Here is a 27,395-nt window from a genome sequence, read left to right on the forward strand (position 1 = left end):
GCATCCTCGGTGCCGGAGCGCCTGGAAGGGGCGAGCAAGCCGCCGAGCAGAGGCCAGCCAGGGGGCAGGTAGGGAAGCCGGGGGGGGGGGCGAGCGAGGCGGGAAACGGGACCGCCGAGGGGAGCCGCCCCGCGCCTGGCGGCCGAGAAGGCCGTGCGCCGAGCGGCGCGCGGGGACGGAGGCTGCCTTCCAGCCGCGGGGACGGCGCCGGCATCGCCACTCCCGGGGGCGAAGCGACACCCACAGCCCCGGCTGCAGAGATCCCGCGGCCGCCTCCCGTCCCAGCCCTCCTGCCTCCCTCCCTTCCCTGCCGTTCGGAGAGGCGCGGCCGGAGCGGGAGAAAGTTTTCAGGGCGGAGGGCGCCGCTGGAGCGAGCGAGACGCGCGCGCTCGGGAATGCGCACGGGGGGGGGGGGTTCAGACCACCCCCGTTCCACGCTAAGAACGCGAACGGGAGGGTCTTTCCACATGGGGAGGGGCTTGGGCGGGTGCCCCCTTGCTGGTGCGGCTGCCCATAAGCAGCGGGTTGGGACTGGGGGGTGATTCCGCACATGTTGGATAACTTTCAATCCTTTGAGGCTGATTTTTTGTTCCGCTTGATCTGTAAAGAGGATTGGAAGTGCATTATCCAACATGTGCGGAATCACTCACTGGGATGCTTAATCCGCAGTTTCCCTGCCCCAGCCCCCTGTCAGCGCCCTCGCCCCCCTCCGCTACCCACGGAGGCTCTTCTGAGTGAAGTAACAGGTTTTGTGACTCCCCAGCTTCCTTTTAGAAAAAGTGCTCCAGCTCCAAACTTTTAAAAACGAAAGCTGGGAATTCAGGGTACCTGTTACATTCCTGCTATTATCGTTCAGATTTTGTAAAAACTAAAGAAGCCCTCTGGTAGAAGGGGGAGGAAATGGTTGTCACAGAGATGTGTGTGTGTTATGTGCCATCAAGTCGCCTCCAACCTATGGTGACCTATGAAAGGTCTCCAAAATGTCCTACCATTCACGATCTTGCTCAGACACTGCAAACTGGAGGACGTGGCTTCTTTCATTGAGTCCAGCCATCTCGTTTTAGGTCTTCCTTTTGTCCTACTGCCTTTCGCTTTTCCTAGCATTATTGACGTTTCCAGAGAATCTTGCCTTCTCATGATGTGACCTGTGTGCCACAGAGATAGGGTCAGGGGAAACCCAGATTTCCCCACCCATGCAATAACCATCCAGGCTTTACTGAAGTCTTTCTTAAATCTTTGGAGTAAAGGAGGTTTGAGAAAGATTGATGAAAATTGTGGAAAACCCCAAGAGGTGTATGAATGCACCATGATGCTCTGGGTGGGTGAGGGTGGAATGCTTACTGGCAGCGTTGAGCCTAGGGCAGATCGCTGGTGCAGAAATGACCAGGAGCTTGGAGGGCAGTAGTTCTCTGCCAGCGGTTGCTCTGCAAGCATGTGGCAGCCGGCGCCCTCTTTCCCACATTTTCGCTGTGTGCATTGAAGCTTCCAATGTTTAGTTGCAAAACATACCTCTGCTACTTTAAATGGGACCCCATAAAGTGATTTATGTTTTTGACTTACCCTTGTTTAAGGAAAATATTGTGAGCTGTACATCGTAGAATACTTGTTACGGTCAATAAGGAAATAAAAGGTTCAGGAAGTGCAGTGCCTTGACATCTAACGCATTTTTATTCTGCCCTTCCTCAAGGAACTCAGAATTGCGAGAGCACTCTTTCTGTCCCATTTCCTTAAGCAAGGTGCTCCAAGTCCCTCGTTCAGCTAAGTTTATTTTGCCTTGACCTGCTTCCTCATCCAATATATTGCAGCTTTGAATGGGTCCCTCCCCTTTGGAGTGACTAGTCTTAAAAAGAGTCTCCCCCCCCCCTCAAATCCTACCCTACCATCCGCCTACCCAGAGCTGTCCAGTTTTTGCTGGGAGAAGCTCCCCAAGTCTCTAGAACTGAAGGGTGTTCCCAGTTCCTACTACCTGGAGGTGACAAGGACTGGAGTCTTTTTACCTGGAGGTGGCAAGGTCTAAATCTGGGACCTTCTGCAGGCATAGGAGATGTTCTGCTAATCAACCACAGCCCTTCTGCACACATGTTCTATGTACACGGATACATCTTTTGATATAGTTTTAAACAAGACTGAAATGCTTTGTGATATTGAACAGGATGGGTTAAATGTTCTCATTAGCACCTTACACTTGCTAAGATTTGGGGCATTTGCTGAAATCAAAAGAACCAGCAGATAGCCAGATCTTTAGTTGTGCACCCAAAATCATGTATAATGCAAACGTACATATGCGTAGCCAATTCCTGCAAACCTCCTACTTCCACCATGGGTGAAAGGGTCTCAGAAACCTGTAATGTGTCATGTATGTTAGTTTCAGGTGGGTAGCAGTGTTGGTCTGCTGTCGAAGAGCAAGATCCAGGTCCAGTAGTACCTTGAAGACCAACTCGGTTTCCAAAGTATGAGCTTTCAAAGGGAGCTTTGACTCTCGAAAGCTCATACCTAGTGGGTCTTTAACGTGCTATTGGACCCAGATCTTACCCATCATATTGTATGTGCAGTGAACAGGTGCTTCCAAATCTGAAAGTGTACAAACAAATCCTGCATTGTCCTCTAGGAGGGTTTCATCTGTCCTCAAAACTGCAGAAACAAGAACCAGGTGCGAGGTGAAATCTATTCGAGTTTTGTTAGATCCCTACACGTTTTGTTTAGAAGCTTCATCTTCTAGGAAGTATTTCGACTGTCACCTTGAGCAATGGAATGAATTAGAGCTGCCCAGAGCTTTTTTTCTGGGAAAAGAGGTGGTGGAACTCAGTGGGTTGCCAGCACAGGGGGCAACTCTTGGAGGGAGGTGGTGCGTGCATGCTCCCAAGACCAATAATGTCACGTTGGGTCAGCTGGAACAAGGGGGGAGTTTTTAAAAGTTTAAATGGCCCTTGGTGAAAATGGTCACATGGCTAGTAGCCCTGCCCCCTGATCTCCAGACAGAGGGGAGTTCAGATTGCCCTCTGCGCCGCTCCAGCGCACCACTCCAGCTCCATTTTCAAGAGGTTCCAGAACTCCTGTTCCACCGCGTTCCAGCTGGAAAAAAGCCCTGGAGCTGCCCTATTTTATTCATTCCATTGCTCAAGGCGACACTTGAAATACTTCCTAGAAGATCCCCTGACAAAGCTTTTAAGCTAAACGTGTTTGGAGCTACAAAACTTGAATAATTTTTTTCACCTTTCACTCAGTTCTTCTGTCCTCAAACTGTTCATCACCCATGGATCCGGGATCATCCTGGTGAAGAGATGGCAGAAACAGTGCGGCTCAGTTCCAGAGTCTCCCGCTTTGGGGCTCACGGCTAAGCAGGCTTAAGCCCAGCAGGAAATAAACCTCCCTAGCTTTGAAGAATGGCAGCATACTGTCATTTGCAGAAGTTTTGTCTTCAGCCTTTTTTCACTGTCCTGTGCAGTCTCACTGCCACAGTTATATGTTGCGTAAGAAATGAGCCTGCAGGGTGTGGGCCGGATGAAAAGGACGGATGGACTGACACAAGATCAGTTAGCTCGTGGCTCTGTTGAATGCTATCCAGGCATGCAATAGCAGCAGTGAAAAAACAGTGGAAGGATGCGTCAAAGCTCTGCTATATGGTTCTGTGTCAGCAGCTCTAGAGACTGGGGAAGAGCCCTCCCTGTGGAAGAATGCTAAATGAGCCCCTGCAGCTGCCTTTCCCTTTGGAATAGCCTCAGTGCACCGCACTGGCATGGAGCCTGGACTTTCTCCTCATGTTCAGTCGTGCCTCAGTAGTATCCTCTGTTTTATGAAGGGGGGGCTGGGGTCCAGATCACAAGCCCATTTCACCCCCCCAAATAATAGTCCAATAAAAGTCCAGTGGCACCTTACAGACCCTTCTCTCTTTTTGTGGTTGTTGGACCTTACAGACTAACAACATTTATTCTAGTATGACCTTAACAGGAGTTAGAACTCACTTCCTCAGATATGATGGAAAGAAAGAAAATCATTTACCTCATCTTGAGAAATTTGCAGGAGGAAAGGGGGGAGGATTGGAGCAAAAAAATCTGAGCACATAAATCAGGTGTGATTGTCTAGTTAAACATAATGGGTGATAAGAGAGGCCAGAGGTTCTAGGCCTGTCTTTATGCAACTTCTGCCCCTCCTCCTTTCCCCTTCTTTTTAAAAAAAGGCAAAGCTCGTACTGGAATAAAAGTTGGTAGTCTTTAAGATGCCACTAGATTGCTTTGTTTTGCCACAATAGACTATGGCTACCCCTCTGGAGAAGTTGAAAGAACAGAACATACCATTCCTTTTACCGCTGTAACTAGGGCAGTCAGCCAGAGTGGTAGCACTAACTGTGCTAATTCTCAGCACCTTCCAGGATCATGCTCTAAGAGTGGCTTAATTTGCCACTGCTGTTGTTACTTCTGTTTTAATTTGCCTTCAGGCATCCAAACGGCAGTCTTGTGCTAATACCCAAAGTAATTAAAAAGGGTAAAAGGGCTCTAGTACCGCTATATCTAGTAGGAAAGGTGGCTGGGCACCGTGCCAGTCACAAAACCATTGAGATGTTGGTACCAGCTGAGCCGAGGGGCCCTTGCAGTGTGGGGGGCACCCATCTTGTGGTTACAGTCACAGCGGGTGGTGGCTCAGCTGAGGGCCACTGTGGCACTGGGCTCAGCTTGCTCCAGGCTGCAGTGACCTCTGGGAGCAGCGGCCCACCCGAAACTTCTCTGGCAAAGTAAAGGGCCAGCCCAGTCTTGCTGAAGCAACCAAAGCAGGCTGCACACAGAAAATAAAAGGGTCTTGATGTACCTGGAGAACTGAATCTCCAGGTCTGCAGAAAAAAAAAGACTGTCAGTTGTCAGTTAGCCCAAAGGGGGTGGCAGCAATGGCTCAAATGCCTCCTGCGGGCTGCAGAGGCTTTGCAGAAGGGGGACAAGTGGAAAAGTTGGTTAAAGGAGTCGGGGCGGGGGGCGGGATCCACCTGCTTGAGTCCCAGAGAATTCTGAATGGGAAAATCTTGCAGTGTGTGTGTGTGTGTGTGTCAAATTGTCCTCTTTGTGATTCACTGCAAAGGATCAAGATACTTCACGTGCTCTTGTGAGTCAAATGTGCTGGAGGGCTCTGTGCGATTCATGTAGCTGTCTGATGTATCAGCAGTTTTCCCGCCATTGTCTTTAGCAATGTGAGCGAGAGAAGATGGTGCAAAATTGGGGTGGGGGAGTTGGTGGCAGGATGTGCATGGGAAGCAAGGAATATCTGGGGAATAGTGCCATAAAGTCCATCCTCCAGAGCAGTCCCCTAAAAGAGAAATTGAGCAGTAAGTAAAACACTTGGTTAATTTGCGGTATTCAGGCTTGACTTGGAGAAGGAGTGTGTGTGACTCAGCAAATTCCTCCAATTTCTCTCTGCCCAATTGCATTGCAGACAGCCATGCCTGAGAAGACGTCCTTGGAAGACGGCCGGGAAAGCAGGAGGCCCTTCAAAGGGTCCTTGAGAACTGAAGAGGCCTCCACCCGAGTGATCACCACAGTCTTCCTCGCGCTCTTCATCGATCTGTTGGGTTTTACGCTCATCTTGCCACTCCTTCCTTCCATCTTCGATCATTACAGCAAGAATGATGTGAGTGAGAGGTGCGCAACAGGGCCCCAAAACACTCTTTGCAAACGCGGGCATGTTAAAGATTTCAGTTGTGTGTACTGTTCTTGTGCTCCTTGGGTACCGAACATACAACTCTTTGCACATGAAGGGGCCCATCAGCAGCCCTCTGAGCTGGAACACTTTGTGAAAGACAGCAGCATCTGATTATACCTCTCCGCTGACCCCTGTTCCTCGGAAGCAGAAATCTTTGGGATATGTCTATCATATTCCCAACCCTATGGGTGGAGGGGATTCCATCCCCGTGCAGCATACTCTTCCCTTAGATGCTAGAAGTCAGGAGAGAAAGGTGCACACTGGTGGGTACATCCTCCTGAAATCTCCCTTGATGTGCAGTCGGCAAATGTGTTGGGGGCATTGAAGGAAAGAGCCTCCGTGAACATTCCTTTGCCTACATCTCAGATCTCAATCTTCTCAATCTCAATCTTTAAGGCCCTTAACAGACTGGAGCCTGCATATCTTCGGTACCGTCTCTTCCTGTATGTTCCCCGGAGGGCATTATGATCTGTAGATAAACATTTGCTGATGGTTCCTGGCCCCAAGGATGTTTGCTTGGCCTCAAGCAGGGCCAAAGCCTTTTTGGCTCTGGCTCTGGTCTGGTGGAACGCTCTCCCAGTTGAGATCCGGGCCCTGCAGGACTTATTACAGTTCCACCAGGCCTGTAAAACGGAGATGTTCTGCCAGACCTATGAGAGTGGTTGAGGAGGGGGCGAACTATCCTGCTAGTCCTTTGCCTATTTTCCTTTGTTCTGCTCTACTTTTTAATGAGATCTGTGAGTTTCGTTATTTTCAAAATGATTTTAACTATTTATTGTATCTAAATTGTGGTTCTATGATCTTATGATGTTGTGACCCGCCCTGAGCCCCCACTTGCAGGGAGGGTGGGATATAAATCAAAATAAATAAATAATATCTTTAGGAATGTGTCTACACCTTTGGTGATTCTGCACACGTTGGATAATGCACTTCCAATCCTCTTTATAGATCATTTGGAATGGATTTTTTTGAGTGTGGAACAAAAAATCCACCTTAAACGATTGATAAAGTGCATTGAAAGTGCATTGTCCAACGTGTGCGGTATCAGCCCTTATCTTCCTCTCTTTTGAAAAAGTAGGAGGGACATGCTTCCTCCACATATTCAAGGGTTGTGCACCAAAAATCGAAATGAGGTGATGGTGCAGAGATTCTCTTTTTAACCACTATTGGTATTTGGTGGTGAGGTAGTTTAGGCCAGGGGTCCCTAACCTTGTGACTGACTCTAGGCACTTCTGGAATTCTGAGAACAGCTAGTTCTCAAAATGCTGGGTGATTTGAAGCCAAATGTTTTCCTGTGATGGAGGCAGCTATTTCTGAATGGGAACTCCCACCCAGCAGGCACAATGGCCCTTCTAGTCCAGTGAAGAATAGAAAAGCCAGCTGGGCTTTTTACTTTGGGGGAAAAGATGTTTAATGGGAAGAAATAAATGGGCTTCAGGAAACACATTGCTGATAATTTTTAAGGGTTACTATATATTTCTCACATTGGTGAGGAACCCAGCTGTCGCCCTTGCGCTCCTCTAATATGCCCATGAATACCTCTGGTCTGTGCACAATTATTTTCTTCCACAGAATGGCTTGTACATGACCTTGCAACATGGGGTGGACTGGTTTGCTGAAGTGGTTGGCGTGCCTCCTGAAAGGAAGTACAACAGTGTCTTGTTTGGAGGTAGGAATTTATGTTTCAATATTGGACTCTTTTAGGACAAGAAACTTACCTTACTCATAATGTATGGGGAACACTAAACCATATCAGTCAGGCATTAAATCCAAACTGGCCATCTCAAGAGTAGGTTGGAAGCAGCGTCTAGTGCCTTCAGATAGTTTTGTGTGTATGTGTGTTGTTGTTGTTGTTGTGTGTTGTTGTCTTCACATTGGTCTCTGTGAGTGTTGGAAACTGAATCTTAATATGTTGTTGTGGCAGCTGTGGGAGAGTGAAGCGAGGGGGGACTCTGGGACAAGTGAAGGAATCCTTTTCTCTAAAGGCCCGGTCTCACATTCTGGCCTCTTCTCATCTTCTTTTAAAAACCCCTGACCACCCACAATCAGGTAAAAGGAGGACACAATCTTAGAGTAAAGAGTTGGTAGCATGCCAGCTTTTGCTCGCTAAAGGTTTCTTTTGGGGGGCCCTAATAGGATAAGATTGTACTTATTTATGAGGTAAATATAAATCCCCTCTTCATAGATAGAACAAGGTAAAGGTGCCGTGAGAATCTCACTGTGCCATTACATTGTTTAGACTTTTGGCGCACAGTTGGCTCTTATCCAGAGCTGCAAATTCCTCATCTGAGGGGGAAAATTTCTCTTCCTCCTTCTTAACTGAGGCTGGCACATCCCCCTTTCACCCTGGGCAGCTCCATGGGCCCTGATTGGCTGACAGTCATTTGGATTTCCATGAGCCAAAACCACAAGGATTGGTTCAGCGCTCTGGAGGAGAGGCAGGACTTTTACAGATGTTAAACTCCGAACAGCAGCAGAGAAAGCAGGTGCCAGAGAGTGGAAGCTGTTCCCTGTCCATCTTCTTCATTAGTCAAAGGGCCAGTTCCAGATTTTGGAGGACCTTGAGAAGAGAGACCCGAAGGCCCCCTTTTCTTCTCTGCCTACCAGCAATCCCACCCCCTATGCCTCCCTTCCCAACCACAGACCTACACAGGGCTTTTTTTCTGGGGAAACAGGTGGTGGAACTCAGTGGGTTGCTCTCAGAGAAAATGATCACATGGCTGGTGGCCCCGCCCCCTGATCGCCAGACAGAGGGGAGCTTAGATTGCCCTCCGCGCCACCGAGTGGCACGGAGGGCAATCTAAGCTCCCCTCTGTCTGGCGATCAGGGGGCGGGGCCACCAGCCATGTGACCATTTTCAAGAAGTACCGGAACTCCATTCCCCTGCGTTCCCCCTGAAAAAGACCTGGACCTACATGCCTGTGCATCCTTCCCCCACCCTCTCACAGGTGCCTACATTAACCCTCATGTCCATTCCCTGATGATGGTTGGCAGTGCACACCTCTGGGAGCAAGGAAAGGAGCGCTTACAAGCAAGTGGGTGGGGAAGGGAGGACAGTGGGCTCCGCCCAAAGCCTTGGGCCCTAGCAGCTGCCCCACCTCAAGGGGTGCTGATTTTGGTCCTAATTAGTCCAGTGCTGCTGCTCCCGTTGGGCCATGCATGGGATTGCTCTCTACGACCTGCCAGAAAATTGCTGTCTCAGAGAAACAGATGCTCTGGTTTAAATATTTGGAAAGAGTGATGCCTGTAATGGGAACCTGGTACATCCATGCCTATTTTATTTACAAAATGTGTTTGATTTGCCTCGGCTGTATGTTTCCATTTGCTGTAGGTTGATGGGAAATTCCTGACTGGCTGGCTGGTTTTGTCCCCATTTATTCAGAGGAGTTAGCCGTGTTAGTCTGTAGTAGCAAAATCGAAAAGAGTCCAGTAGCACCTTTAAGACTAACCAACTTTACTGTAGCATAAGCTTTCGAGAATCACAGTTCTCTTCGTCAGATGCATCTGACGAAGAGAGCTGTGGTTCTCAGAAGCTTAGGCTACAATAAAGTTGGTTAGTCTTAAAGGTGCTACTGGACTCTTTTCGATTTCCCCATTTATTGTGCACCATGTAGATGTTATTTATACCTTTAGCAGCTGGGCTGAAGAATCCTTTGCAGTGCTAATCTACTCATCTCTCTTCTTATCACAGTGACTATAATTTCCTTGTTCTAACTTCAAATGGAACTGGAAAAGCGTTGATTAATCAGAGGGGGGGGTGCAGGGGAAGCACATTTAAGATCCCTAGTAATGCCAAGAGCTTTCTCCTGCAAAATGTTACCAGGTGTGGTCTGTACAGATGAATGTTAGGCACATGTTTTGTGTGGATGAGCTTTGGAGTCATGCAAAAACAACCAAGCATGGGAAAGTAACCTTCTCCTTTGCTATCCCATGATGGCCAAGAGTGCCTTCTGTCATCTGCATCGGCCTCAACAACTTATTTGGCCACACTGATCCATGCTTTTGTAAACTTGCAATTGGACTGCTATACTGCACTCTGCAGCGGGATGCCCTTGAAGGCCACCAGAAAACTTCAGCTGGTGCAAAATACAGCAGTCCAGTTACTATTAGGGTCTAGCCAGTGGAAACATATTTTGCCTATCTTTTAAAAGAGCTACATTAGCTGACATTTGTTTCCAATTCCAATTTAAGATGCTGGTTATGACGAAAGCCCTTCTCAGCCTAGGACCCACAGATCTAAAGGACCATCGCCTCCCATATGTTCCCATGTGGTCCTCAGGCTGTGGTTAAATTAGTTTGTACCAATCATTTATTTATCGCTAATTTATTAACTGCTTCTCCTTAAATCATGCTTGAATTGGCTTACAGCAAAGGTCTATAAGATCAATCAAAGATTAAAAATTTAAAACTGAAATGCTAAAACTCATAACAAGACAATGAGCTGTAGATAAAATCAGTATTAAAACAATCAGAAGGCTCCAAATGTTAATACCAAACATCAAAGGAGATGACTATATAACTACTTTAGTTTTTAAACCACATAGCAAGGACCATTTTAAAAAATTCTAACAAAAGCCTGGGAGATTTTTTTTCCATCTGGTGCTTAACTGATGACAAGCAAATGGACCTTGGTAGGAGGTGGTATTCCTCAGCTTAGGTGCCACCACTGAAAAGGCCCTTTCTCTGGCTGTTACTCACCTCACTTCAGATGGGGGGCACCCAGGGTGGAGTTTGAGTTGCTGACTGAGCTGGCAGACAAACTGATATGGGAGTAAGTGGTCCTTCAGCTACACACCATACTAATATAGTGTGTGTAAAGTGCCATCAAGTCACAGCTGACTTATGGTGATCCTGTAGGATTTTCAAGGCAAGAGACATTCAGCAGTAGTTTGCCATTACTAGCCCCTAGAGACCCTGGACTTCCTTGTTGGTCTCTCATCCAAGTACTAACCAGGGCCAACCTTACTTAGCTTTTGAGATTTGACAAGCTCAAGCAGCCCGGGCCCTCCAGATCAGGGCCATACTAATATAGGTGGTATACATTTTATTATGTTTTTATACATAATAAAAGGTAAAGACGGTTGCAGTTCCTATAATTATGCACTTTTTTGCATATACACCTTATGTGTTTAGGTTTTTGCAATGCCTCAGAAGTGTATGTAATATAACAGTATGTAGTTATGAGTCAATGGCCAGCAGCTCTGAACTGGGTCTAATTATTCATCTTTTCCAGGTCTGATTGGCTCCATATTCTCCATCCTTCAGTTCTTTGCCTCTCCCCTCACTGGGGCTGCATCCGATTACTTTGGGAGAAGGCCAGTCATGCTGTTGACCGTGGTATGTTTATTTTGGGGAACTGACTCATCTGTTGTAACTGCCAGTGGTAGAGAAAACCTGACTAATCTACCTCAGTTCTTCCTGGGTTTCTTCCGAGTTTGTGGCTGGTATTTAAATTTTAGTTTGTCAGTCAATCTTCTGGAAGTTTAAGTTGCTTGAAATCTGTTCAAATTACTGACTGTGATTACTGGAACATGGCTTCATTTCAAATGTTTTGGCCTTTTAATTGTTCTCTCTTCTTTAAGATGTGGGAAGGGCTACTGACAAGTATCGACAAGCTGTTTACTGAGTTAAATCAGCTTTGAGTTTTAAGCCCATGGATAAGGAAATGCTCAAAAAACCCAACCAACATCGACTGGTGATTACACGGCAGATTAAAGGCCTGGTTACTGGAGGAAATACTTGCTGATGTCTAGCTGTGGACATCATCACCACATGGAAACAGCAGAGCAAGCCAGTTCTTCGCAGTCTCCCCCCCCCCCCCGATGCCATGTGCCGCGGTGAGCACTGATGGGGCTTTGCCCTTGATGGTAGCCACAGACTTTCACACAGGCGTGCAAAAGGAAATGCCCCAACTGGGCAGCAAGTGGGTTTGGGCTTCCACAACAAACTTTTCCTTCAATGGAGAATTAGCGTGAAATCAGCTTCCCATGCAGCGAAGCAATTTTTATGTTCAGGAAACCAAACTCTTAAATCTCTTGATTTATTTCCAGACAGACAGATAATAATGCTACCAGGCAACAGTATGCCTACGATGGTTCAGCAGTGTAAACAGAAAAGCCTATATCATGTGCAGGAAGTTGGAAGGTTACAGGAAAGACCAGGATATAGGGGCAGCCAAATGCTAATTCCTTGAAATCCAGTGACAGTACCTCCTCATTCTATCCACAGATGGGTCTGATAGCATCCTATTCCTTGTGGGCTGTTTCCAGGAGCTTTGAGCTCTTTCTCTTCTCCAGAGTCATTGGTGGAATAAGCAAAGGGAACGTCAGCCTCTCCACGGCTATCATTGCCGATCTGGCATGTCCGAAAGCGCGAAGCCGGGGCATGGTAAGTGCTAGCTGGAGCATGGGAAGTGCTCCGGTGCAAACTGTGTTGTGGGCTTTGCCTTTTGCAGTCCAGTTCTTTGCTTTTTCTTCTTTGGAGTGACTAATCAATGGTGCCTGCTCTGCTCTTCTGCTTCCTTAGAGGCTTCTGGTCTAGCAACATTGGCAGTATGGCCAAGGAGCAAATCACAACTACTTTTTAGGCACAGGTGTGTGGGGGGGGGATCATGTTTCACTGTCAGTATAACTGATCACAGCATTCCAGGGATACGTTTTTCACATGCTTGGGTATTTTACTATTAGTATTTAGATGCTCCTATAGTGGAGAACCTTTCCCCCTACCCACTTCATTGTCCATTATATAGTGTACCCAGAGCTAAATTTTTGGCTAGAATCCTATCAATGACAAACACATACTCTGAAATCGAGAAGATTGTGTTTTTGTTATCTGACACTGATAATCATGTGTCCTATAGAGTCTCTCAGTTTGCATCGCAGCCAAAAGGATAAGATCTAAGGTGGTACTGAATGAGGCTGCTTCGTGATCCCTGGGTAGTTTGGCATACTGTATTGTTTTAATTAATTTTAGTAACCTATACAAACTGTGATAAGGGATTTAATTGTTTATTCGTCAATGTTTGGCGAATTGTGACGGCCTACGGCTATAGACAATAAACTCTTAAAAATAAATACATCTCCTGGCAATGAATTCCATTGTACATAACAGTCACTTCTTGTTGCCATTTATATTGTTGCCTTAAATCTGATTTCTCCCCTGCTTCCCAGCAATGCCCATGAACTCACTGGTACAGAATGCAAAAGTTGCATTTAAAACACAGCACAAAAACACACAATGCCCCCACTCAAGATCTGACGTAAGATTGGTGCTAGTTATGCATAAATGTCCAGGGATGGGTGGTGAGCAGAGAGGTTAGCACTTGAAGCAAAGTGGTTTGGGGTGGTGAAAGCAGAAGGAGATTGGGAGGATCTCCAAGCTATGGTGGATAGCTTACAGAAGCAGCAGTTTTTAAAATGAAAATTTCACACAAAGGATCATCAGGAAAGGGACTGAGGATAAAACTGTCAGTATAGTAATGCCCTTCTGCCAAGTCCCTGATGCGGCCACATTTGGCATACTGTGTACAGTTCAGGTCACTACGAAAAGCATTTTGAACACCTAGATAAATTGCAGAGCCAAAATGATCGCAGGACTGGAATATCTGCCTTGTAAAGCAGGGCCAAATCCTCTAGAACTTTTTAGTTTAGGGAGAAGGCAACTAAGGGAGTGACCTATCATAGGTAAAAAAGTAAAGGTAGTCCCTTGTGCAAGCACCAAGTCACTACTAACCCATGGGGGAACATCACATTGACATTTTCTTCACAGACTTTTTGTTACGAGGTGGTTTGCCATTGGCTTCCCCAGTCATCTGCACTTTCCCCCCAGGAAACTGGGTACTCTTTTTACCAACCTCAGAAGGATGGAAGGCTGAGTCAACCTTGAGCTGGCTATCTGAACCCGGCTTCCGCCAGGATCGAACTCAGGTCTTGAGCAGAGCTTGGGCTGCAGTACTGCCACTTACCACTCTGCACCACGGGGCTCTTGTAACCTAACATAGATCTACACAATTACATACAATGTAGAGGAAGTAGGCAGATGGAAGTATTTTTGCATCCACCAAACTAAGCTAAAACCAACTATTTCAAACCAACTATTAACATTTTTTTTTGGCTTATAACAGATAAAATTTAAAAGATGTCTTAGTTCTGTAAATTTGAAAATGATTGCATACTGATATATTTTATAATTTTATTGTAAGATAATCAGTTACATAAAGGTAATTGGTAAAACAGGCTGTATGGTAGATAATATTGAAACAATGGCAAAAAGTCAACACTGTTAAGTAAAGTATAAGTAAAAGGTTATGATAAACATAGGTGAAATAAGGATTTTTTAGTATTATCTTCAATAGTATTTTATCTTAATATTTTTAAAGGTTATGACAATCAGTTACATTAAGGAATAAGCATTGTTATTGTTAATAATTATTATTGTTAAGGAAAAAATAAGATGGAACCATAACGAAATAATGAGTTTTTTATTCTATTCTATTTCTTCCCTCTTTTATTACTAAAATAACGAGTAGAAATAGGTTTGAATTCTGCATGGGTTGTTTATTTTAAAAAATATATATTAAATAGGCTTAATTACTATTCCAGTTATTATTTTAATATCAATAAAGGTTATGATTTTTGAATTCTGTATTTTAATAATCCTTGTAGCACACAGTTTTATATTTTTCTTGCTTGTCCACTTCTTTTTCCCCTTCCTTTCTGTACCCCTTTTTGTTTCAATAAAATTAAATATATATATATATATATATATATATATATGGTCACATGGCTGGTGGCCCCGCCCCCTGATCTCCAGACAGAGGGGAGTTGAGATTGCTCTTTGCACTGCCAGCCATGTGACCATTTTCAAGAGGTTCTGGAACTCCTTTCCCCCACGTTCCCCCTGAAAAAAAGCCCTGTATAAAAGAAATATTTTTGCATCCACCAACCTAAGCTAAAACCAACTATTTCAAACCAACTATTAACTTTTGCCAATAAAAGTTAATGTGTGATCATGCCTAATCCTCCATCAAAGAGTCAATTTCAGCATTAACTGTGTTCCCACAGGCGATGATCGGTGTGGCCTTCTCTTTGGGTTTCACTCTGGGCCCGATGCTTGGAGCATACCTTGCCATGGAGACAGAGAAGGGGGAAATCTTCTATCTTCAGCCAGCTCTCTTTGCTGTCATGTTTGCAGTTGCTGACCTGGTTTTCATTTTCTTCTTGTTACCAGAGACGCTCCCCAAAGAAAACCGGGTAAGGGGTCCAGGAAACAAATTGTAGCCCTGATGATTTTATGGAATTGGGAACGGAGAGCCTGCATTTTAAACAGTTAAAACTGGACCTCTTGTGGGGGGGGCATCTTGCAAAGAAGGGGTGCAGTCTGCTTGGGGAGCCCTCTTGCGTGGGTCCCTTGAAACAGTCATGAGGGCCCAAGGTTTATCTCTTGCTCTGTTGTGGGCACAAGATAGAGGGGAAAGCTGAGCCAGCCAAGTGGTGTTACCCATTCATTACCACAGGAGGTGTGGAACTGCTGATAGGTACTGAGTTGGGTGAGCATCAGGTATTTTTGGTGGCAGATCTTTCTCCACCCTTCCACAGCAATCCTCTGCGGAACCCCCCTCCCCAATTTGGAGAGCCCTGTGGACAAAAAGCTGCTATGCACAGAGAGCTGCAGTGAGGGAGAGAATCTGGTACAATCGCCTGCAGCTTGCTCTTGTGCCAACGGACATTTCTTTGCCGATGGCTCTTTTTTGTGCTATGATCCCTTTGACCAAAGACACCTTTCTTTTCTTAGGTATCCACTATGACGACTGGCTTTCAGTCAGCATCTGGCCTACTCAGTCCCTGGGCTCTGTTCCAATTCTCTGCAGTAAGCCAAAGAATGGACCCTCCTTCACAAAAAAGCAAGTCATCCAGCTTTCCATGCTATGTTATGGAGGAGTTTGAGTATTTCCCAATGCTTTTTCTCCTTGGGACCAGATCTTGCACAAAATGCTTTATCTCCATGGGACAGAATCTTGCGTACATCTGTAAGGAGTCCGAGCCCTTTCCTGGAGATGTTTGCATTGCTGCATTTGCTGCCATTTGTTGGGCACCACAATAACCAAATTGGTTTGTGTTACCCATTGACATACAGCCTGTAGCCAAAAGGGAGAAGTTTTTCTTCTGCACAAGGCCCCTAAGTCAATCTCTGACACCTCTGTGTAAAATATAGGAGGCCTGGGATAGGTCACTTGAGAGCATCATTGACCACTACCTGACTGACTGACCTTCTGCCTTGGTATACCTTCTCAAGACAGCAAATGCAATTTGGGGCTGTATTAACAGAAGGGTAGTGTCCAGACCGTACAAAGTAATGGTATCTCTTTACTCTGTTCTGGTTAGACCTCACTTGAAATACTGTATTCAGTTTTAAGCACCACAGTTTAAGAAGGATGTTGACAAGCTGGAATTTGTCAAAAGGAGGGCCGCAAAGATGATGAGTGGAGTGGAGATGAAGTCCTATGAGGAAAGGTTGCAGGAGCTGGGCATGTTTCGCCTGAAGAGGAGACGACTGAGAGGTGATATGATAGCCATCTTCGAGTACTTGAAGAGCTGTCGCATAGAGGATGGAGTGGAGTTGTTTTCTTTTGCCCCAGAGAGCCGGACCAGAATCAATGGGTTAAAATTAAATCAAAAGAATTTTTGCCTAAACATTAGCAAGAACTTCATGAACGTTAAGAGTGGTTTCTCAGTGGAACAGGCTTCCTTGGGAGGTGGTGGGCTCTCCTTTGGAAGTTTTTAAACAAGAGGCTAGATGGCCATTTGACAGCAATACTGATTCTAGGACTTAGTATGAATTTAGGCAGATCGTAAGAGGGAGGGCAGGAAGGGATGAGCCGGTGCTTGGTCCTTCGTGGACCTTTCATACATGCCCAGGGTAGTGCCGATCGCCTCTTTGGGGTCAGGAAGGAATTTTCCTCTAGATCAGATTGGCCAGGAGTGGTGGAGGGTTATTGCCTTCCTCTGGGCATAGAGCAGGGGTCAACAGGGGAGTGGAGTGGGAGGTAGCTGTGTATTTCCTGCAGTGTGCAGGGGTTTGGACTAGATAACCTTTTGGTGTTTCTATGTGAAGCGTACTCTTGAGTTGGCTTCTGTGTGCAGCATGTCTGTACCCTCCCACGTATAAAAACTTCTGGGTAAAAGAAACGCCTTTTGCCTGGTGCCCGTGTGATCCTGTGTCTGCGCAGTAACAGTCCTGGCATTCGTCACCCCCATTGTTGTGTGGAGAAATGAACCAACATTTAAAGACTTCCTGTGACAGAATTGTACAGGGAGAGCTTGTGACTCTCAAGAGTTTATGTGTGCAGTGTGGACGTGTGTAGCCCACTCAAGTGCGTCTGAAATATCAAGCACAACTCCCGTTCCAGGCAGAAGAATGGCAGTCTCCAAAATGTCTGAAGATGCATTTCTTTGAACTCTGATTCTTATGTCACGAGTTCCTTGCAAATCAGATCTGAAAGTGGGAGCCATTCTCAAGGATACATGACCCCCTTTCCCTCCCACCTCCCACCTCACTTGCGAGTCTTAATCATGTTTTAATGTTACATCTGAACAGCAACAACAACATTCGATTTATATACCGCCTTTCAGGATAACTTAAGACCACACTCAGAGTGGCTTACAAAGTGTGTTATTATTCTCCTCACGACAATCACCCTGTGAGGTGGGTGGGGCTGAGAGAGCTCTGAGAGAGCTGCGACTGACCCAAGGTCACCCAGCTGGCTTCAAGCGGAGGAGTGGGGAATCAAACCTGGTTCTCCAGATTAGAATCCTGCTGCTTTTAACCACTACTCCAGACTGATCATGGATTCTCATCTCAACCAGCTGTAGCAACCAGGGTTAGAAGTGGATTTGCAAACCTTGGTTAAGAGGAAGCCCAATTAGTATTAACTATGACTAGTGCTGGTGCAGAGTTAATGCTAAATGATTTGGGAAGGCTGATAAGGAAATGGGAGGAGAACATTCAATCCAGAGAGGGGAAGAGGGGTGGTGGGACAGTAACACATCATCCCAGCTGTCTGCCTTGCAGACTTTCATTGTAATAGGCCTTGAACATTATATTTATTAACAGATCTCAAGATCCTCGGTCTGGTGTATTTCCTTTATCTCTTCCTGTTCTCGGGACTGGAATACACACTGAGTTTTCTTGTTCATCAACACTTCCAGTTCAGCAGGTAATTTGCATATTTAGTTTGTGTACACTTCTACATTCATTTAATTCCTTCCTGGTTCCTTGGAGGCCTTTGCCACCAATTATGGTATCTTTTGGAAGCAAGACTCACAAAGACAGAGTTAAATCATTCACTTCTGCTCAGCCAAAATTACATCAATAGGGCTGATCTCTAGCATAGCCTTTTTTGTAGTCAAAGGGGACTCTTCCTTCTTTTTTCCCTGACAGGAAAGTTGGTTGGAGCCAACACTGTGGTAAGTGCAATCCTTTCCCAACAAATAGATTTTGCAGGTTTTGTGTTGTTTAAAAAATGCGCAAAATTTATTTGACCAGCAGGACAAAATAAATGCTTGTGTACACAATGGCAACAGATGCCTCTTTCAAACCACCATCAACTCCCCTAAAAACTGTTATCTGTTTTCAGCTCTAGTTAACATGGAATTAACCCTTTGTCTTTCTCCCCCCCTCCCCCCCTTTTTTTTTTACTTGGGTAGCATGCAACAAGGAAAGATGTTTTTCTTCATTGGCATTACAATGGCTACTATCCAGGGTGGCTACACACGCCAAATCAAGCCAGGAAATGAACTCAAGACTGTAAAACGGGTTGGTTTCTTTTTCTTTCAATTTAGCGGTTCCATTTGCATCCTACCTTTCTTCCATTACAGGTACTCTGTTCCCTAAAGATCGCCACTGCCCCCAAACACTGACCAGTCTTCGACTTGCTCAGAGTTCACAAGGTTGCAGTTGTCTATCACATGCCTTCAGACCCTATTTAGCCCCCTTTGAAACAATTTATTCACACTTCTACTTTCCTCTTCCCTCTGTATAAATTCTAACAATTTTCAGGCATTTTTTTTCTTTCATTTAATTTTTACCGTATCCCACTGATGTCCTTGGGGAAAGGCTTGTGTTTGTCGATGGCTTCATATCCATACAGCCATCAGTAATGAAGTAATTGGTTTCATGAATCTTTTTACATATATTATATATCATGATTCATGTCAATTAGGGAGGTATCAGAGTAGGTTCGTCAGGTGCCAGGGAACTGGCTGTAATTCATTCCAATTTGTATGTAAAGCCCATTCCTAGTAGTGAAGCCAATTCCATCGTCAAATTATTGCACACAAGAAAACATTCCCAGGTTGAAGGGAATGTATGTCCTAAGTTTGTGTATGTCTTTGGCCAGTCTTCTTTTGATTTACTGATTTTGAAATTGCTTGGGATACCTGTTGTTGTTGAATAGGTATTCAGGTTTTTAAACAAAACAGCGGCTCAGCTATGCTGGAAGTGCTAAAGGTTCCCTTTGATCCATCTCTATGAAGACTGTATCTTGTCATTCATGAGTCTGAGAGCAGGATGGCATTCAAATCAACCTCCACACTGGGAGACTGAGCCAGGCAACACGTATGGGAGGGGCTGGGAGCTCCGTAGAAGAGCCTCTTCTTTGCATGCAGAAGGTCCCAGGTTCGATCCTGAGCATCACCAGTTTTAAAAAGGTCCAGACAGGAGATGTTGTGACCTTGACCTGAGACCCTGGAGAGCCACTGCCAGTCTGAGTAGACAGGACTGACCTTGAGGGACCAAGGGCCTGATTCAGTCTATGGCAGCCTCACTTCATGTTTGTGAGGATAAGTACCTTGACTAAAGCTTACAAATACAGTTGTGGTGGCCCCCCAAAGTGTTGTTCACCTGAATGGGAGCTCTGTGTGGGTGTTGCTGAGCCCTGGGGCAGCCTTCACCCTCCCAAGGTGTTCATGAGCAAGCCCTGATTAATAAACAAGCAAGAGTATCCATCCTTCTTCAGGGTTTGTTTGTTTTTTGGCATGGAATAATTTGCTGATGAACTTCCTGAAAAGGAAATTGCTCTGCGGGAACTTGCTTGGAGAGAGGGCACCCTCCCCCCCTTCCTAGGCGTTTCTCTGCAGTGGCAACACCTACTGGGCTCAGGCGTGTGTCTGCCCAGAGCTGAGGGACAGAGGGGTGGCAGGTCCACGGGATTCACCAAGGCACAGCGAAAACAGCAAGACAGCCGCAGCTACTATGCAGGAAATGTCCACCCCTCCCTGCGCAGCTTCTGTGCCCTTTGCCCCTCGCTCTTTTTCAGGGGAAACTGCCTTGGCTGGTGACTCCAGTCACCCTCTCCACCCTCATGACCACAGTCCTTCTGTTGACCCATCTCTAAAGTCAAGGCACAAGAAGTCTCGTGCAGCCCCATGGAACCCATTTGGGTCCTTCGCTGGTTTTGCATCAAACAAAGGATTTTGGCCACAAGTGTTGAGAGAGGGAGAAGTCATCCGATGGATTACTTTTGTGCAGATTTTTTTGTACTTTTGTACTTTTTAGATATTTATTATATTGTTTGATATTGTCTTTAATTGTTATATATAAGTTTTATTGTAATGATTTATGGAGTGTAATCCGCCCTGAGCCTGCCTGTGCAGGGAGGGCCGAATAGAAATTGAAACAAACAAACAAATAAGAAAACCCAGCTCATTTCCCCAGCGAAGAGTCCACTTTGACATGAGCTCAGAGCAAAAGATGCCCCCTGCCTTCCCCCCTCGCCACTCAGGCTTTTAGTGTCCTGAGCACGGCAGCCTTTATGTTGCCCAGTGCAAGGACCTGGGGGCTGGAAGGGAGAAGGCAAGGCGAGAGGGGCTTATCTCGGGGCTTTACAAGCCAGCCCAGCCCTGGTCCATTCAGTTTTCAGAGGAAGCCCCTTCCCCCTTCCCTTTCAAGTCCTAATAGCAGGGCGGGGGGCCGTTTCAGTTGGTAGCACTGCACAAGGTGTAAAGAGTTAAGCAGCCTCTCCCCTCCCTGTGTAGTCCCAGTCTGGATTGGGGCCCCACCCACTTACCATTTGCCTTTTTTGGTGTAGTGGTTAAGAGCACGAGACTCTGATCTGGAGAGCTGGGTTTGATTCCCCACTCCTCCACTTGAAGCCAGCTGGGTGACCTTGGGTCAGTCACAGCTCTTCCAGAGCTCTCTCAGCCTCACCCACCTCACAGGGTGTTTTGTTGTGGGGATAATAATAACATACTTTGTAAACTGCTCTGAGTGGGCATTAAGTTGTCCTGATAGGCAGTATATAAATCGAATGTTGTTGTTGTTGTTGTTGTTGTTGTTGTTTTTTCAGACCCAGCCAGAGATCTGTGACCTTCTCCACTTCTGTTTGGAGTGGCTAAGATGGAACTGTGGACAGGGGCCATGAAGAACCAGGAGACCCCCCCCCTTAGCTCCCCCCTCCAGCTCCTCTCAGCAGCAGCATGGCCCTGGAGGACAGAATCTGGTCCTTTGCTGCATGAGAGAGCTTCAGTTACTGCACGATAGAGACTTCTCTCTCTCTCTTTTGCAGGCAATTTTGTTTTCCATTCCTGCGTTCCTGTTAATTGGCTGGAGTGCGAACATAGTCCACTTGAGTGCAGGACTGCTGCTCTATTCCTTTGGTGAGCTCCTCAAATAAATCTTTTTGGGCTCTTTGAAATTTGTTCACCGGTTTCTCATGTGAATTAATACAGATGGCTTTTGTCTTCAGGATTTTCTTCAATGTTGAATTAAATGTCAGCTTGGTGCTCGCTCTTGTGCTAATGGCGCTCCTGGAAGTTGCCATGAGGGTAATGGGAAAGGTCACGAGTGCCTCTGTTCTTTCAGTTTACACTGGATTTCTCCAGTCTTCTTGCGCTTTCCAAGAACTAGTGAGAATTTGTGGGCTACATTCACCAGCCCTCTTGGTTTGGTGGGTTTCCTGCGTAGAAAAGAAATGTGATGGGTTCTGGAAAGCACTAAGTGCTGGGTGTTAATCAGTAGACTGAGGTTAGCTGCATTACCAGGAGGTCACCCAGGTTGCAGGAATCGCACTCGATGTTGGGGCAAACCTTCAGCACACGAGGGAAGGGCTCCGAAATGATGGGATGCTCCATCCTCAACGTAGCCACAGAGCAGAAGGGCCAGTTCTGACTCTGCATCAAGCACAGCTCTGGGCCCCACAAAAGAGCAGCAAGTTCTTGAACATATTAAGAATTCTTCCCTTGCAAGCTTTGGGGAATTCAGAGTAGAAATCTTTTTACAACATGCTGAACGAGCTGCCTTGCTTCAGGCTGAAGTGAACATTTTGGGTCCGAGGGACGTGTTGAGAATTGACGTGCCTGCATTCTGTTCTTTTGTGTGTGTACAAACCCTGTACCCACCAGACACCCCTGGGGCTGAGTGCTCACCAGCTGGGGGGCACCAGAAAGCATCTTGTCAAAGGCCTCCCCCCCCCTTCTTCTCAAGCCCGGACTCAGCTGAGTACCATTGCATCATACGGCTCGAGTTCTGCAGAGCTCTGAAGGAAAATCATCTCGAAACAGAAGGCCTCATTCTCAGCTCCTGTAGTTCTCTTCATGGCTGAATGAGAGGCTGAAGAGCACTCGGTTCTTTTCCATCGTTTTTAAGCATAAACAGTTTATTGCAACAGCTGTTTGTTAGAATTTTAGTTGAGGTAAACTTTCTGTGCAGCAGCAGATCTGGGGATTAGAACTCAGGGAGCCCTTCTTCTCTACATAAAACAAAGGGATGCTACCTGCCAGCTCTGAAAGAGGGGCCTATCCCAAAGCCAGATACCTCCCCCTCAAGAAGAACAGGAATCCACCATCATCCTGTTTTCCTCATTGGGATCTGGGCAGATGGATTACGGGACGAGTGGCTGGCAGAGACGCCTTGCTTGAGGACAGAATTCTTTGCCTACTTGCTCCTACACTCACAGGGCATCTCTGTGCATCTAACAAAGAGAGCTTTCACTCTCAACAGCTTATAACCTGAAAATCTTGTTAGTCTTTAAGGTGCCACTGGACTCAAATCCTTCTGTAGATCAAGGGAGTGGCCTTTATTTTTCACTTAGGCTCAGGTCTTGCACCTGTGGATTGCTGCTGGTCTCCTTCACTGGGAGGCAGGCATGCTCTTTCCATTAGGTCTGGTTGCTATACACACCACTGTAAATATAATAGATTACCCATCCTCTTATTGGACACTGGGCGCTTGCTGCAGAGCTGGGAAATTACCTCTCGGAACTGATTTAGGTGTCCCTTTGGCCCAGAGTGCGTGATGTCTGTGCTACCAATGTGTACAACCAGGGCTTTTTTTCTGGGAAAAGAGGTGGTGGAAATCAGGACTGCACAATGACATCACTTTGGGTCAGCTGGAACAAGGGGGGAATTTTTTAAGGTTTAAATCACCCTAAGCGAAAATGGTCACACTCCGTTCCACCACGTTCCAGCTGAAAAAAAGCCCTGTGTACAACTCATACTCCTGCAAGCTCAGTTTGTGCCATTTGGTCTCAGAAAAGAACCTTGCGAATCTTGTGGCCCCTTGTGGGTGTGCTGTTGTTTGGTCCCGCTCCACTTTACAGTTTGTCAGGTGATGCCCTCAAACTCCTTTGGTATTCTAATCTGTGCTTCACTTGCCTCCAGCTGCTGCCGCCGTTGTTCCTTGTTTGTCTGCAGTGGTGTCGGGCTATGGTAAGTGGCTCTTTAAAATTCTATGAGAGCCTGAGAGCGTATCTGAGAGGAATGTCTTCCCTGCTGGTTAAACTAAAGAGAAGGTGCTGTGTGTCCTTGAACCCTTAACGCTAGGCTGCTTTTCAACTTTTCCTTTTCAGTGAAAAGAGGCTTATGCCCAAAATGAAAGCAGTCTTACTTGAACCTTTGCACCCTTTATATAATTCAGAGAGAGAGAGAGAGAAAATGCAGTTCACTATTGTTAAAGCTGTAAGAGCAGTATTGTTTATAATTTGTTACCCAGGGCCATTGCTGGCAACTGCAGATATTGTCAGCTTAGACCAAGGAATATTCTCTCCATTGGCGTATAGAAATTGCTGTCTGTTTGTATCTCATAAGGGCATCAAAGATGTAGGGCATTCCGGTCAAACATGTTATAAATTAATAACCATGCTAACCAGTTTGGTGTAGAGATTAAGAACAGCAGGACTCTAATCTGGAGAACCGGGTTAGATTCCCCATTCTTCTGCTTGAAGCCAGCTGGGTGACCTTGGGCGAGTCACAGCTCTCTCAGAGCTCTCTCAGCCCCACCCATCTCACAGGGTGATTGTTGTTGTGGAGATAATAATTAACATACTTTGTAAACAACTCTGAGTGGGTGCTAAGTTGTCCTGAAGGGCGGTATATAAATCAAGTGGCTCAAAGGCCAGGTTGAGACCCGCTTCCTAATCCAAAAGTCCTTCGATTTGCCTCAGAGAACATGATACATAGTTCAAGTCTTAACCCCAAAACTGCCTAGGAGAGAGAGGCCAGGTAGAGCCTCCCTCTGCTCTGCGCACTGAATATTTTGCCTTGTTGAAGCAGAAAGACAGAAGCAGCAAAGGGAGTTTCTTCTTTTCTCCAGTAAGGTGAGCAGCCTTGCCTCAGACTCACCTCTAGTTGTCAGGAGAATGGCTGAAAAAGCTGTAGAGAGAGGTGAATAGTTGTACACAATCACCACAATTCTAAAAATGATGTCAAAAAGGGACACAAAGTGGCCTGGAGAGAAAGTGGCACCTGGCTCTTCTTTTCCAGGTTCAGCAAGCCAAAAAGGAACAATGATGGGCATCTTGAGGAGTCTGGGGGCCCTGGCGAGAGCCATGGGACCAGTTGTGTCAGCAGCAGGTAAGGGTGTATAGCAGGTGTGCATGCCTCCGTGGTCATTCTGGGGAGGCTCAGAAAGAGGCTGTGCCCCCATCTCCTCCCCCTCTGCCCTACAATGTGTAGTCAGCAGGGGCAGCATAACCAGTGGCAATGAGGGCAGCTGTCCCGAGCCCTGGGCTGGGGGAGAACCACTCGTGGCCTGGGGGGGCGGATAAGAGTAAGCTCCTGCCACCAGTTGTGCCCATTCTCTTAGAGTTGCAGGCAGTCAGCTTGGTGGCTGCCACTTGCATCCACCCTGTCCAGAGTAGCTGGCTTCTGCCACTGGCTCCCGTCCACCTCAAACAGCAAGGGTTGCTACTTGCTTGGGCTTGGCAAGGGAGCACAGAGTGGTGGGGTAGGAGCCCTTGGGGGGCAGGCAGTTAATGACTGGGGAGTCCCATCCTGGACTTTAGTCCAGGACATGGACCCCTCTGCCGGCTGATTCACATGTGCATGTCAAGCATTCTATGACTCTCAGCCTAATGCAAAAGTGATCACAATCAAAAAATTGCATTTCAGGTGACCTGTAGAGCCCAGTCTGCTATCCCGCTTGCTCATGTTGCAAACAGGGCAGTTGCAGAGTACTGAACCGCAATTAAACTCCATACAGCCTGTGGTGCTGAAATGAAAACCACCACCCTGCAAGGATCCCCCTGTAGGGCTCTGTCTACACTTTCAGTCCTGTGCCATTTTCATAATCCTGTCCTGGGAACCCACCTGACCCAGCCCATGTGCTGCTGAATGAGTGTGCTTTGGGCCACTTTGATAAGGCCTCTATGCAGGGAACGAAGGACTTGCTGAACAAGAGCATGTCAGACTGCCGTTGCCTTGAGCTATCTAGGGCTAAATGTTACCTGGGTGAGGTACGGAAAGGGCACCTTTTGTTCCCTTTGATGAAACCGGTATGCATCAGGAAGACCACTTTGTGCGAGTTCTAATTTTTGTGGTTGTTTACAGTGTTCTTAAAAGCTGTTCTTTCTTTTCAGTATACTGGATGGCAGGAGCTCAAGTTTGTTTTACTGCCTGTGCCTCTTTGTTCTTGATCCCCCTCCTCCTCCTGAGACGCATTCAGGAGCAAGTGAAAGAAGAATAAGCAGCTCTGACTACCAGGTGCCTCAGAACGCAGCAACAGCTGGCCAAGAGACCCGGTGATGGGGCCTCCTATTGCATCCTGGCTAAGTCCAGCCTTAGCTGCCCCTCAAGATCCTGCAATGGCTTTGTGCTTTATGGATACGTCTGTGCGCAGACACTGGAGAGTTCAGCCCTGTTGATGTAATTTTGGCTGTGCTGAGCAGAAGAGCCCCCGAAGAGAAATCTCTTTTGCTGCCTTTTGCCATAAAAATGGTCGGATATTTTGCCAACTCTCCATGACTGTGCAGAATAGCAAAAATGGTGAAGCAGCAGAGTTCCATGTGGAGGAAGGAAAAAATTATTAAGTGAAACAGAACAGTGTGCTCAAGGGCCACTGTCTTTGTGAGAGCGACTGCGATGCCGTGAAATTTCTCAAAGGGCATCCACCCTCACTTTGAGCCTACCAAAGTGGGACTACAGTGTGTTTTTTTAGCACAAATCAGCCAAACCCAGGGATTCCAGGACATATCTGTGGGTACTTCCAATCATGTCTGAGGAAATTAGAAAGGGGGTAACAGTTGCCTTAAACCAAAGACTCGAGTAGTTCACCTGCGATCTCTGTCCCACTCTTAGCCGGGGAGGCAGCAAACAGTCTTCACACTTCTGGTACTTACTACCTTCGGGTATGAGAACTGTAATTAGTAGCCACGGGCAATGCAATTTCGTCCACTCTTCTGACTGTCTTCATTTAAAGCAAAATACATGTTGTACTTGGACAATCTCACCTACTATATCAACTTAGTAACCTGGACATTTGCAATAAAGCCCCAGAGTTAAGGAAATAATCAAGGGTTGTTGGGGGCTGCCATTCTAGAACTCACACGATTGATTGATTTCAAGCCAAAAGGCAGGAGTGGGTAGCGGTGAGGGATTATGAAAGCAAACCTCTTAGGCCACAATGGAGGAGGCTCTCTGTTTCCCAGAATGCTGTTCCCATGGCCTCTGAAGGGAAGGCTAGTCTGCTGTTCGTCCTGGGGGAAAGGACCTTGCAGCCTGGCTCTGTATCTGACCATAAAGTCCCGGCGTTTCAAGCTCATGGGCCTCTCACTTTTCCTTCTTTCAGCTTGAAATAACAGAGTAACTTATAGGAACATGGCCCTGTTTTTTATCCTGTTTTCTTTCTTTACTTCATTTATACCCAGCATTTCTCCCCAATGAGGACCTAAGGTGGCTTGCAACATTATGCATATGCAGGGCTTTTTTTCTGGGAAAAGCAGTGGTGGAACTCAGTGGGTTACCCTCGGAGAAAATGGTCCCATGGCCAGTGCCCCCGCCCCCTGATCTCCAGACAGAGGGGAGTTGAGATTGCCCTCCGCACCGCCGAGCGGCGCGGAGGGCAATCTAAACTTCCCTCTGTCTGGAGATCAGGGGGCGGGGGCACCGGCCATGGGACCATTCTCAAGAGGTGCCGGAACTCCGTTCCACCGCGTTCCTGCTGAAAAAAAGCCCTGTGCATATGCAAGTTTTATGTTTGTTTACTCTCTTACCTATTTTTCCTGTTTTCTTCATACAACATTTTTATCTTGTAATTTTAATTCCTGTAATGCAGTGGTTTTTAAACTGTTGGTTAGACCCAACAGTAGGGATGTAAATTTCATTTACTAGAACCATATAAATGATCAACATTTTGTTTTTAACAAGTTAACAATCTAGTTGGCCCACATACATGCTCTTAAACATTAGCAGCTCTGCTACTGGTTTTGATAAGAAACAATA

General features: G+C 46.4%; 1 protein-coding gene across 2 annotated transcripts; it reads left to right on the forward strand.

Annotated features, from left to right (window-relative positions):
* MFSD10 (major facilitator superfamily domain containing 10) lies at positions 1-26,917 on the forward strand. Of its 2 annotated transcripts, XM_054999474.1 has the most exons (13): positions 1-68; positions 5,419-5,613; positions 7,258-7,354; positions 10,919-11,022; positions 11,914-12,072; positions 14,748-14,936; positions 15,478-15,586; positions 17,797-17,899; positions 18,390-18,498; positions 21,248-21,338; positions 23,340-23,387; positions 24,441-24,530; positions 25,535-26,917. In XM_054999474.1, the coding sequence occupies exons 2-13, from the start codon at positions 5,425-5,427 to the stop codon at positions 25,639-25,641; spliced, it is 1,395 nt and encodes a 464-aa protein (XP_054855449.1). In that variant the 5' UTR covers positions 1-68; positions 5,419-5,424; the 3' UTR covers positions 25,642-26,917. The 2 variants fall into 2 exon arrangements, with proteins under 2 accessions (XP_054855449.1, XP_054855450.1); XM_054999475.1 differs by lacking the exon at positions 1-68 and having other exon boundaries at positions 5,555-5,624.
* The last annotated feature ends 478 nt before the right edge of the window (positions 26,918-27,395 follow it).

The sequence above is a fragment of the Eublepharis macularius genome, chromosome 15 (genome assembly GCF_028583425.1).
Source record: "Eublepharis macularius isolate TG4126 chromosome 15, MPM_Emac_v1.0, whole genome shotgun sequence".
Taxonomy (NCBI): Eukaryota; Metazoa; Chordata; class Lepidosauria; order Squamata; family Eublepharidae; genus Eublepharis; species Eublepharis macularius.

What these genes read in the sequence shown, in the direction of transcription:
- MFSD10 (XM_054999474.1), top strand. Translation starts at nt 5,425, where the DNA reads ATGCCTGAGAAGACGTCCTTGGAAGACGGCCGGGAAAGCAGGAGGCCC. An exon ending in GGACCCTCCTTCACAAAAAA is followed by an intron (nt 15,587 to 17,796) that starts GCAAGTCATCCA and finishes ATTTATTAACAG; the next exon opens with ATCTCAAGATCCTCGGTCTG. An exon ending in ACCAGTTGTGTCAGCAGCAG is followed by an intron (nt 24,531 to 25,534) that starts GTAAGGGTGTAT and finishes CTTTCTTTTCAG; the next exon opens with TATACTGGATGGCAGGAGCT.